General features: G+C 37.1%; 1 protein-coding gene across 1 annotated transcript in view; it reads right to left on the bottom strand.

Moving 5' to 3' along the window:
- SNTG1 (syntrophin gamma 1) overlaps nucleotides 1–13,665 on the bottom strand; it is a 355,089-nt gene that overhangs the window by 95,494 nt on the left and 245,930 nt on the right. Inside the window, exons 10-11 of the mRNA XM_086742308.1 lie at nucleotides 9,553–9,683; nucleotides 4,235–4,364 (exon numbers count right to left, since the gene is read on the bottom strand). Of these exons, the coding sequence (XP_086598434.1) occupies nucleotides 4,235–4,364; nucleotides 9,553–9,683 (261 nt within the window). The remainder of the gene's footprint in view (nucleotides 1–4,234; nucleotides 4,365–9,552; nucleotides 9,684–13,665) is intronic.

Here is a 13,665-nt window from a genome sequence, read left to right as displayed (position 1 = left end):
ACATTTTAAAAGTTCATGGAAAGGTAATATTCACAGCTGAATTGGAACAGCAGAACTGAAAGTTCCTACATGGACCATGGGTAAGAAAAGGTAGAAGCAGCAGCTCATTCCCTTTCTAATTGTGTTTGGCTTACCATCCAAACTGGCAGCAAAAAGAAGTAAAACTCTTTTCTATCTCATCAGTTCATAGAGAAATGAGAGTTTCCAAGTTGAGGTTCAATTTAGAGCATTCAGGTTTCAGCATATGAACTTCAGTTTCAGAATTGCTTAGACTAAACTTTGGGTTTAATATAACCCCTCTGTTTTTTGAGGCTGTTGCTAAAACTGATGAATTTTTAACAGAGATGTAGCTCAAGTGACTCAAGTTGGAGAGGAATCCATCTTCAGAAATAAATGGTTTTTATGGATTCATCACATCATCAATTATAGGGTGAAGCTGGTTGATAAGAAGCTCAGCATGACTCAGTGATGTGCACGTGCAGCCCAGAAAGCCAACTGCATCCTGGGCTGCATCATGAGAAACGCGATTAGCAGATCGAGGGAGGTGATCCTTCCCCTCTACTCTGCTCTCATGAGACCCCACCTGGAGTACTGCATTCAGCTCTGGAGCCCCCAACATAAGAAGGACATGGACCTGTTGAAGCAAATCCAGAGGAGGGCCACAAAGATCATCAGAGGGCTGGAGCACCTCTCCTATGAGGATAGGCTGAGAGAGTTGGGGCTGTTCAGCCTGGAGAAGAGGAGGCTTCGGGAAGACCTTATAGCAGTCTTCCACTACCTCAAGGGGGCATACAAGAAAGCTGGAGAGGGACTTTTGACAAGGGCTTGTAGCGATAGGATAAGGGGTAATGGGTTTAAACTGAAAGAGAGTAGATTTAGACTTGATATAAGGAACATATTCTTCACTAAGAGGGTGAGGCACTGAAACAGCTTGCCTCAAGAAGTTATGGATGCCCCATCCATGGAAGTGTTCCAAGTCAGGTTGGGTGGGGCTTTCAGTGACCTGGTCTAGTGGAAGGTGCCTCTGCCCAGGGCAGTGGGGTTGGAACTAGATGATCTTTAAGGTCCCTTCCAACCCAAACTATTCTATGATTCTATTACATTAAGTCTCTTTCTACAGTGCATTTCTATAGTATGCATTTTGGTTGCATACCAATATACAAGTCAATTTATGTTTTGTAATTTTAAAGGGATGTATTTCTTCTCATATATAATCTTTCCATGGTTTTTGGGGAGCTAAAGAAATGAAAATTAGCCGTATCACTCTCCGTATTCTATAAACATGGAAGGACATTACTTCTAATTTAGTGAAAACAAAGAAATAGAGTATATACCTGAAGTCTATTTTTGATGCAAATTTGAAATCAAATCAACTAGATCAGTCAACATGCTGATATTTTTGTTTAATCTCTTCTTTAATAGTCAGAATATAATTTTCTATATTTCTGCATTAAAACTGTAAGTATGTTGTTGCATAATAATATAAATTTTATCTCACACTGTACAATGATACTCTAACCACTGGAAGCAAAATGTGTTTGCCTGCAGACACCATCTTCCAGCCTCCATTATGTGTACTCAATTAGCAACATTGCCTTTCAAAGGTGATGATGTCAAGACATTCTAATTTTGTTTCTACTCCTGCCTTTTTGTTATCTTCTTGCTCTCTGGTAGGTACCAGCTACACTGATGATCCTGCAATTAAGTCACACCACCTTTGTGTCAGATGTGGACATATTAGATCATGACAGAAGAGATTTTGACAGTATCCTTATAAAAAAATAACTGAACTATAGACTCAAACATGAGATTTTAGAGCCTGAGACTCATTTCACAACTGTAAGATACATATGGCCACATTTGTGGGGTTTGATTATTTCAGATTATTTTATTTTCATCCAGGTTGTGTGTGAAAAAGTAAAATAATTCAGATTTTGTAGTTGAGACTAGTAGGCTTTTTGTCAAAATATATAGGCATTTCTTTGGTAGATTTATTCACAGAAACTCTCTCTTGCCCCTCAAAGATACCAGTGACAGGATATATATCTCTCTCCTTAGGTACTGAGGTCTGTACCTGCCAGCCCAGGATTCCTTACCAGTCAAAGGAAAGAAAGATGTCCTGACGGAGTTGATCTCATCATAAAATAGATGTCAAAAGTAAATAATAAGGATCACTCTCTGGCAAAGGAAATGCCTTCAGAAACAATTTAGTTTTTATACTCTTTGTTTTTTTATCTACTTTCTTCTTTTTCAAAAAGTAGATATAAGAAGGAGTGTGTAAGTTAACATTTCTATGAGTTGCAAAGTATTTAAATGAAACAAATTATTTTCTACATAGAAATAAGAAGTTAATTGAAACTAAAAATCAGAAAAGTAAATATAACTCCAAAAGTTCAAATAGAGTCCTATGCTCACTTTGTTTCTTTGGTACTAGATGCCACAGCAAGGCAGAATGATTGTGAGTAAATGCCTCTCAGAGGAAAAATGCTAACATTAACAGTATGTGTATGTCAATAACCATCTTGTAAAGAAAGAAAATACAGGGACCTCTAATCACATCTGATCATTGTTCTGAGCAACAGTTTGGGATTTTTCCTATCTGTGTTCATAATGTTTCTTACATTCACTTATCACATATGCTGTCAAATAACTAATTCTTTCTGGCAACTGACAATTTAAAAGAAAAGTATATTAAAGAAAAGAGAGTCTCATTGGTTTCCATAAATTCATATGAGCTATGATCTTTTAGGACAGTTCTAAAAATAGATTCATGGATAATTGTCATAAGCCTTAACTCTCAGAGTTACTCTACAGGATGTCTTTAGGACAAAGTAAATACAAAGGCTGGCATAATAGTTGTATAATTTACTACTTCTACCTTATAAAACATCAGATACATTGTTTCTATATTTTATGGAAACCAGTGTAGAATTATAAACGACACTAATTTTTAAAACACTGAAAATTTATCATGTAACAACACTGTGTTACCAAAATTCAAGTTAGATTAAGCAACTATAATTATAATCTTATCAGAGCTACCTAAAGCATTTCCAGATAAAATTTAGATGCATCTATGTATTGTTATAAATAAACAAATACACTGCTTTAGGTAGCAAGAATCATTAACAGTCTGAACTAAGAGAAAAAACCAGCACCCTCATTTGTGAGACAAGAAAGGTTCTATACAGCAATAGCATTGTAAGGATGAATAAATAGCCACAAAGTTGGCTTGTACTGCGTGGAAGCTTGCAGATGGTGGATAAATTCATGTCTGTCATGTTTTTATAATACAATGACTTTTACATATTGCTGCCAGATGGAACATAGTTTTGCATCTTGAATATAAATCTCCAAGAAATACAACTTCCTTCAATGCATTCCCCGTATTTGAAACCAAAGCAAATACAGAGGCAGGTTTGAGACACTAAAGCAGATTTAAGGAAATCCAAGAGAATATAAATTAAATCCTCAAGGGCATCCTTGCTACAACTCAATTCAAAATAATGGACTTACCCATGTGTTCTGTATTTTTTTGAGGAAAAATCATATAGACTTCTACAGGAAAAACTACATGTCATCTATCAAATGCAAAATACATCCTCGGCAGGTCCAGAAGACCTTTCAATCGAACTTACTAGTAGTTCGGCAAAACTTTGGCATAACATTTCTTCTTGCTTCAATAAAAAGAGATATCTATGCCACAAGATCAGATCATAAAAGTACAGTGCATGAAGCATAAATGCATTTAATATTTGCTGATAATGAACATCTGTATCTAAACCACAGAAGAAGCACCTTGCCATTCTCTTTGTATTAAGTGATACCTAAACAGACCTATACCTAATTCAGATCTGATTATACCAGTCTGCATATAGATGTGCTTTATGAATGAAGAAAGTACATAATTTTTTTTCTTTTATATGTGCTCGCCCATCACATCTGGCTTTCTCCTGTGTGTCTGGTTTTGTTTCTAATGCTAGCTGGTATTGCTAAGAAGCAAGTAACTCTGATAGCGATGAAGTGAACTATATGACTTTAGGGGAGAATATTTTCCCATTCAACGATCTCTCACAAGGTCTGATTTGATGACAAACTTGAGTTGACTTCTCTCAGACAGCCTCAAGCATTGTTTATATGCAGATAATTCTGTGTGTGAATCCATTAGGCTTTTATGACAGTTATAATCAAATATGATTGGGAAACCTTCTGGCTTACTTGGATCCATACTTACATTGTGCTTTGTGAGGTTGGAAATGTTACTTGCTATTGCTTGTAGCCAGTCAATACAGTCTTCAGCAGAGAGACACTGAATTATTCCACTGCAAACCCCATCCACAGCAATTACTTGGAACGCATTTTGCCTATAGACATGTCATAATAGATCAAGTCAGAAGAAAATTTCATCTGTTCTAGCATACCATCTTAACAATACTTGTAGAAATGCTTTTCTTTCAACTACAATGAAGGTCAGTCACTGAACACTGATAAACTGCTGGTTTTCCTGTTTTATAAATACCTGACATACTAAAATGATCATGCTAAAAGGTCAACTCAGACTATATTAAGTTTCCATAAAGCTATTAAAAAAATTCCATAGACTGGCTCCACAGAACCTTGGCCAGCACTGCATGACTTCAGAAGCTAAACAAGTGAAATAGCTGATGTGTACCAAAGTGTTAATAATTGAATACTGCAGAGCACAGAAAAGGAAAGTGTGCACTGGACACTGTAGGCAGCTATTTGTGAAATTCAGTGGAATATCACTACCTTTTTCTCAACAACTTTGGTTTCTGTTTTTTAATACATTGTTTAACCACAGTAAGATTCCTGTCTGGATACTCCTTGTTGGCTGCTCTTTGTTACAGAATTTTCATCCTCTTCTAAACTACTGATAGAAAAGCTGGAGAGTTAAAAATCGATCAGGTAGCTTGAATGATTTTTCCCATAGCATTTCTGAATATAGGATTGTTATCAAAATATACTGGAATGCCAAGAGACATCCAATAACAAAAGTAGTGGCTATCTGGGTGCCTCTACCCTAGTGCCAATCCGGGCACCTGCACAATAATCTTGTCATGCATTAAAGACTGACTTTCCACAGCTGAGTGCTGAGCAATTACAGAACAAGAGAAAACTTTAAGATGCTAAAGCACTAGTAGACCTAATTTCTTCAGTAAGTAGCCTTCTTGGCTAACAGCCTTTGGACAGCTTACAGGTCTCTAGCTTCAGAACCAAAAAACCTCAAGATAATCCATATCCCAGAGTAAGAGATTGCAGGTCCACTGCTGGTATTCTGCTACAAACTCATTAAAATTAATGAGTTTAAAATTAATTACATCATTCATATTCTTTGAGAATGGCTCAGGCAAAGTGAGTGTTATCTTCAGTATAAAACTGAGTATCATTGATGACATTTCTCACATCTCAAGACATAACCATTCTGCAAGTTTTGGGTTTTTTTTTTACCCCTGGAAATTATATTCTAGCTGTATAGAATGTAGAGCTAACATCTATCTTTACCATAAAGGTCTTTGCTGCATTCGTGTCAAGTACAGGCTTTTCCTTCAGTCAGGAGAAGCATTAGAAATGAATTACAGCCATGCCTTTGCTTCAAGAGTCCCATCATGAGAACTAGGTCTTACAGGAGGATAAGTCTTAGATATCTTAACATGATCATGTAAAGACCAGTGGTTTATCTAAATCCATCAGCTAACTTATCAGTTTAGTTGCCTTTTCACATGGGTAGTGATTTTTCTTTAAAATCTGAAAGATACGAACTGAGAGCTACTTCTTTCAATGACTCATTCTCATAATAATTCAGGTAAAGTTTTTGAGGAAGAAGCCAGCATTTATTTACTATATCCTTTATTTTAAATTGCTATAAATACAAAAAGTAAATTCTTCCAGAAAAAAAATTCTACATAAGCCCTTACAGAAAGAGCACAGCATGATGATCAGACAAATGTGTTCATTATCTCTTTCAAGAAAAATAGCATTATTTTCAGGATTCCCCTTGTTTCCACTCAGCCTACTGTAAACCAAAGTAGGAATCCACAGAATCTATTAATGTGTGACACTAACCTGCATAAGCAAAAAAAAACCCCAGTATGTTCCAGATTCAATCCTGTTGCACAAATTTCCCTTACACTACAAACACAGTGAATCTGATGCATTCAGGACATCAGACTGTTCCTGCTGTTCCTAGGTATTTGATCTGTGCACATACAAACCATTCATCTAGAACGTTCTTGCTCAAATATCAAAAAGCAGAGACTGAAAGATGCATAACTACTTAATCAATTACTTCTGAATGTGGTCTGGGCAGTAGATATTCCCAGTCTTAGATTATTGTAATAGTATTTTCTTGAATTAGTCTACAGCCAAAATCCATACTACCAAACAAATCTGAAAAAAATAATGTATTAAATATCTGTTGTGTAGTAAACAGAATGAACAGTAGATTAATCACTTCATAATACAGCAAAAAAGCTAAGATCAGATGAGTTCTTATTTGGCTACACATCTCAATTTCTGTGCCTTCTAGAACTCAAGAGTTATATTTGAAATTAATAAGCTTTCCAAGATTAAACTGAACGCCCTCTGGAATTTTATATGAATACCCTCTGGAATTCATATGTCTCAAGCATCTCACTAGAAAAGCTAGAATATGATTATGAAGTGTAATAGTGTATGTGATAAGAATATGATGTATTTCCATGCCAGTCTTTTCAAACTCTGAAACATAAAAGTTATTGGGCTTTATATACTAAAACCAGCCTTGTAAATATTAATACAGAAAAGGTAATGAATTAATTTCCATTTCATGTTGCCTTCTTATATTATTTTCAATATCCTTTCTTTAATGTTTCTCTTTATAGAAGTCTTTTAAAAATGATCTATCTTTGTTTCATAATAAATTTTGAGAGGGAGTAATATTTTAAATTTTTTACACTAATTTAAAACTCTTATAAACTGTCTTGCTAGCAACATGAGATGTTTGTTTTATGCTTTTGGAAGAAAACCCCACTTCCTCTCTCATTTTAACACTGCATTTTTGTTTCTTTTAAGTACTCTTAACTCCTCACATTAGACAGCATAGAAGGACACAAGGAGAAAATTACCAGAGTAGTTATTGTAGATCTGAGTATGAATTCAGATATTTTGGTTTGTATTAATATATTTTAAATTTAATTTCTGGAAATTCAAATCTCAGAAATATTACTACCTAAAAATCTTTCCCTGTAATGTACAAGTTCTATAACGTGTACTTTAAGGTTGTGTTTTATCGATGCAGAAGACTGAATTTTAAAACCCTAGATCTATGAATAGTTGAATACGTCCTAATTTGCCACGTGAGTAGTTCTGTTCAATTCAATATTTTATCTGATGTACACAGCAGAACAGATCTCAGATGACTGTCAGGAAATTGGGCCCTTTATGCTTCACGCTCTTAATTATTTCTATTTCAACGACTGTTAAACATTGAGCTAAAGGTTCTCACAGAATTTAATAAAAAAACTCCTGCCTCTGTGGTGACTATATCCTATTTCCTTTCAGTTCAGCCAATGAGCCATTGTAGCCTTTGGTTTACACCTTGATTCCCTGGGCCAGCCATTGTGCTTCAATAGAACGAGGATCATGCAGCCAAGTAAATATCATTTTGCTATTACCAGTCAAAAGCTGCAGACTATTTTTATCTTCACAGTAACCTAGTGATGAAATGACTATTACCTAACCTGCTTTAATTACAGCTTAGTGAACAGGAAAAACACTGGCAGACCTAGGTAGTGTACTTCTAAGAAACAACAGCCCTTAGAATTAACTGAGGCCATGGGAGGCTTTTGTGCAGCTTTCAAATGTTTGTTGAGAACCAGTAAGAAGGCAGTAATCCATGATAACAAGCAATAAAATTCACCCTACACAAATCCCAAACTAAGGCTGAAGAACACTCCTCTTCCCCCAGTTTTGAGGGTCGTCATAAACCCACTCCTGGGGGTAGATGGAAACAGTTGACCGTAGGACCCGTAGAAACACTGGAAGAGTGAGCATAACAACAGAGAAAATACATTGGGGGAGATTCTTTCACAAAACAATATTTCCAGAAATATTAATGAAGCTTTTCTGTACGAATTTCATAATTTTACATGTGTTTGAACAGAGGAACAGGAAATTTTAAACTGCTAATGCCTGATGAGAAGTTAGGACATAACATAACACACTGTTCTTCCCAGACTCACACATCTAAGCTGGCAGACATGAAGGCTACATGGGAAAGCCAGAGATTATTTCAATTAGTAAGTCCTCACAGTCTCACAAATGAGAAGTCCTATGTGCTTATTTTAAGGTAATGTTTCTGATCAGTTAGAAGAAGTAGTAATGGAGAAACATGCTCTCTAACTGCAGATAGCTGTTCTTCATTTAGTGATTTTCATGCTGGAACTCACAGAATTTTTTAGTATTAGAACTTCATTCACATATATGCAGATGTAAATTAATCCACACAATATCTAGGTATTTAAACCTTTCAGCAACTATCATCTTATTTTTATACTATGCCTTGTTGGATTTTGTAGCTACTTTTTTTTTATTATTTAAATGCATAACACTTGAAAACAGTAATAATTCCAGATTATTGCCTTCCTTTCTGATTTCTTCTGATTTACTAAATTTATTAAATTAAACAATGACAAGTTGTAGGCTTATAGGATGCAATAAATTTAAACCTGACTATGAGCTTTGGACAGCTTCCCCAGTGACTGGAAGACAAAATGGCAATGAAATTTGGTTTTAATAAATGCAAAGTAACACACATGGAAAAAAATAACCTTGGCTATATGTAAGCAACAAAGAGCCTTACTGTAGCTATAAACATTAAGGAAAGAAATGCAAGAGTTACTATAAACAATTCTCTGAAAATAATCACTTTAGCACTCAGTGACAGTCAAAAGATAATAGGTTATTATGAAGTATTAGACAAGAATAGAAAAAAAAATGAAAACATTATTACATCTTAATACAAATCAAGAGAGATTCCCTTTGCAGTCCTCATCACCTTGTCTCATAGAAGATATATCAGAATTATGAAAGAAACAGAGGGAATAACAAGAATAATCAAAGCTATGGAAGGGTTTCCTCTAAAAGGAGATAACAATAGGGATCCTTCAAATTAAAAACAGAAGACAGTCATCTGAAGTTATAAAAATGTAAATCAAGAATGCTTATTTAGCATCTCCCTTGATGCCCTGGTCAGGGCCCAGAGTTCACCCTCTTCCTCATCCTGGGTGACTGGCTGCCTGTGCTTGAGGCCAGCTCTGCCATGGCATGGCGGTGGGATATGGGATTAGGTTGCTGTGAAAGAACTTTATGATGGTGAACCTAGTTGATGTCAGAGCACAATATGGGTTGAGGTAGAGCTAGACAGACTTTTATAGAAGTCCTTCTGACAGCTGTTGTGGAACTAATAATGCCATTCCTCTAAAAAGGCAACTCCCTAAGGCTTGTATCTGTCAACCAAGAAGTCAATAGCTTCAACTTTCTGAATTTCTTTACCTGCACAAATCTGATCCTGGAAGGTACTGGGAAAATCGTGAATGAAGAAGTGGAATTAATCGGAGATCACACCATCTTTTTTCCCACCTAAGTCCTGGGGATGCTGGCCATGAGGAACACGATAATGTATCCTGTAAAACATTAAAAAGTCCTTCTCAGTTTTGGGCTTCATTAGAACTACTCAGTAGATTTGGAAAAAGAGAGAGAGACTTCAAAGACTTTATATTTAATTTGGCATTGTGTTCTACTTTCCCCCAATCATTTGGCATCAGTTTTAGTTAGCAATGCAGAGATTCTGAACTTTTTCTCACAAACAAAACAAATCTACATAAACCTCAACTATATGATTAGAGGAAGTGTGAGGAACAGTATTCTAAAAACCTACGGAAAACAGATTGTATCCTTTGTTTTATGAAATGACTAATCACAAATAAAATGAATATTTACTGCATATCACGTTATCAACTATTAGTTTTATACCTGTACCTTGAATGAGGGTGATGTCTAAATTATTCACTACACAATCATAATTCAGTTGTTTTCTGTGGTCCGGTACACATTTACATATATGTCTATTTTAATTACATCACTGCAAAACCTGGTAACTATGAATGAGATTTAACATATGATGAAAAACATGTAGTCAAAACTACAAGCTTACAATAATTTGAATTTTACCTATTTACACAAGAAATTATTTATATGAAAAATCAACTTTATCATGTCTATGACCATATATACAAAGAATGGGTATTTAAATATCTACAGTCTAATTTCACTAGTATTTTTACACAATATAGATTTGAATGAGAAATGCTTATAGAGAGTGAAAAGATCAAAATTTATTATTAAAAGTCTAACATCTCCTCCTTTCTTTAGAAAAAGCTTTACAAAATAATGTCAGTGATGATGTTACTTTCTGAAGAAGCATGATTCTCACCAAAATGTATGTAGCACTTAGTATATCAGTAAAATTACACCTGTTGATCCTTCATAATTTACATATTTTTTAATCTCAGACTTCATATATTTTTTCTTACTTGTTATAAAAATTAAGTACACCTTGTGTTTTTCTAGGGTGTGATTTTTGTGTGAGATCTATACAATTCTAAAGCTTTGCCAACTCAGATTTTATTTTTTTTACATATATGTTCATATATCTTTTAGGAATATAAAGTAAAAGATCATTATAAACATAAGTAAGTTTAGCTGAACACTAGGCTTATAATAAGTAGATTCACTTATTTAAAACATTTATTGTCTGGTGAAACATTCCATAGATTCAATCCAAATAAATAAATAATTGGCTAGGAAGACTGAGCTAGGATATTGTTTTGTACAATGTCTTGAATTTTTAATGTTTTCTGTCTGCTTTCAGGAACCTTTTTTCAGCTGTGATTAAACAGCTGAAATGTGGAAATGTAGCAAAAAAATTTAGATGCAAACTGTAGGCCTAGATCTGTCTGCAACAGAAATGTGAACCCTACCTTTAGTCTGCATAACTCTTTGAATTGCTGAAAAAATACCAAAACCAGTCCAAATTCTGAGACAGAATTCGCCTCGATGAGAATCACCAAGGTGACACATTAAGAAATAGACTATGGTCATAAGTTATAATGCATTCTAGAGAATATTCTGAGAAAAAGAGGAAGGGCCATGACACAAGAGTTGCACATAATTTAGGAATTCATATAGAGTTCTCATTTGGTTTTATGAAGCATTCTGTTCCCATTACAAGGCGACATCTGAAGTAAGAATCTAATCCTGATCTTCAGTAGAATTTAATTTAGGGCGAATTATAGGCTCATGATACCTGATTATACTATTTAAACTGAAAGGAAAAGACTTGGTTTCAGTAAATTATTATCGGTTCAAATAGAAACTGTAACTAATTTTGATGAGTTTAAAACACCCACAGAAACAGGATTCACAAATGAAAGCATGCTTTTTATCAAAAAAAAAGCAAAGTTAGAACTGAAGTGGCTAGCAAAATAAGTTTAGAATCTGCTGCAATAGTCTTTCTACATACACACATCTTTAGACTGTTGAGATGAGTCTGCTTCTGATGTTGCTGCACTAGTTATATATAATACATACATATATTATTGTTATTTGACTTGCATTAAAATGCTAATTTTATTGCTTTTACCCCATTTTTATTAATTCCAGCCCCTCTAAATGTGTATAAATCTGTTCTGGTTTTGTTAGTGAGGGGGGGCTAAGGTGGTAGCTTCTGTAGGAAACTGCTAGAAGTCGCTCCCCTTTGTTCAGTGGACTCGGCCGGGCCTAGGGCGGACCCGCTGCTGGCCAAGGCCGAGACAATTGGTAGCAGAATGTCCCGTGATAACGCCTCTGCGATAACGTATTTAAGTAGGGGAAAACAGGAAAAAGAGGAGGAGAAGATGTGAAGCAGCTGAGCGGGGGGCAGAGAGGGGGAGGCGCGAGCCTCATGGGCCTTGCAGGCCTCACCCTCTGGCCTCCCGCCAGGCAGCCGACTGGGCCCGACTTGGCCCGGCCCGGCTGCAAGAAGTGGAGAGGAGATGAGAAGTGAATAAGATGTAAAAAGGATCCTGAGAGGCGTCTGCCAGCCTGTTGTGAGGAACGGCTGCAGACGCCAAGGTCAGTTCAGAAGGAGGGGGAGGAGTAATATGGCTCCTGGCCAAGATTCCTCTGCAACTCGTGGTGAAGACCATGGTGGAGCGGGTTGTCCCCCTGCAGCCCATGGAGGTCCACGGAGGGGCAGAGATCCACCTGCAGCCCGTGGAGGACCCCACGCCAGAGCAGGTGGAGGCCTGAAGGAGGCTGTGGCCCGTGGAGGGCCCGCTGGGACAGCTGTTCTAGAGGGACTGCACCCCGTGGAAGAGATGACCCACACCGGAGCAGTTTCACGGAGGACTGTGGCCCGTGGGAGGGACCCCACGCTGGAGCAGAGGAGGAATACAAGGAGTTCTTCCCCTGACGATGATACAGCGGCGTAAAACAACGCGTGATGAACTGACCGCGACCCCCATTCCCTTTCCCCTCCCCCGTGCCGCTCGGGAGGGGAAGGTAGTAGAGATAATGTTAAGCCCGGGAAGAGGGAGGGGTGGGGGGAGGTTATCTTGTTCCCTGTCTCATTCTCCTGCTAATTTTAGAAAATAAATGAATAGTTTTCCCCAAGTCGAGTCTGTTTTGCCCGTGACGGTAACTTTAAGGATTTCTCCCCGTCCTTATCTCAAACCTTGAGCTGTTTTTCCTTATATCATCTCCTCCTATTCTCTCGGAGGGTGGGGGGAGCGAGAGACAGACTGCGTAGTCTGGTCCTGATCAGGGCTGAACTACGACAAAATCCTAAAGTTTTTCCTGATTATGATCAGGCTTAAAATCTGTGCTGTTGACTTTTAAGTCTCTGGGCTTGTCCTGGTTTTGGCAGGGATGGAGTTAATTTTTCCTCTCAGCAGCTGGTGTGTTTTGGATTTCGTGTGTGAAGAATGTTGATAAACACCCTAATGATATCAGTTGTTGTGAATGAGAGCAAGGACACCGTCCTGCTTTCCAAGTCTTGCTAATTTGCAGATGCAGGAAGCTGGGAGAAAGATGGACAGAATAATTGACCCAAACTGGCCAAAGAGAGCATTCCACGCCATAAATGTCATGCTCAGTATATAAGTGGGGATGGGCCAGGGTGGGTATCTGCCTTCCTTGTTTATCTTTCTTCCTCGTTTTGCTGGCATCATTCCCTCTACCTTGCTGACTCCCTTTTGCTCCTTTGCTTGCCGCTCGGTTTTGTTTCCATGATCGCTGCTCGGGACGGGCTGTATCGGTCATTGGGACATCGGGTGGTGAGAAAACATATATTGTTCACTTTGTATATTTTAATATCCTTATATTCTGTTATTATTGTAGTTTTCCCTTGTTATTTTAGTAAATTGTCTTCATCTCAACCCACGAGTTCTCCTTCCTTTCCAATTCTCTCCCCCATCCCACTGGGGAGGGGGAGGGTGAGAGAGAAACTGTGTGGTAATTCGGGCTAAACCATCACAGGGCTCCTATTTAAAACCTTTACTAGTAAAGTATAAAAGAACAATAAAACAATCCAGAAATCAGAAATGGCAAAGTCTATTAAGCAATGCT

Source organism: Chlamydotis macqueenii, chromosome 2, assembly GCF_036417535.1.
Source record: "Chlamydotis macqueenii isolate bChlMac1 chromosome 2, bChlMac1.mat, whole genome shotgun sequence".
NCBI classification, from domain to species: domain Eukaryota; kingdom Metazoa; phylum Chordata; class Aves; order Otidiformes; family Otididae; genus Chlamydotis; species Chlamydotis macqueenii.
Note: the sequence above shows the minus strand (reverse complement) of the source record. Positions and strands in the feature narration are given on the sequence as shown.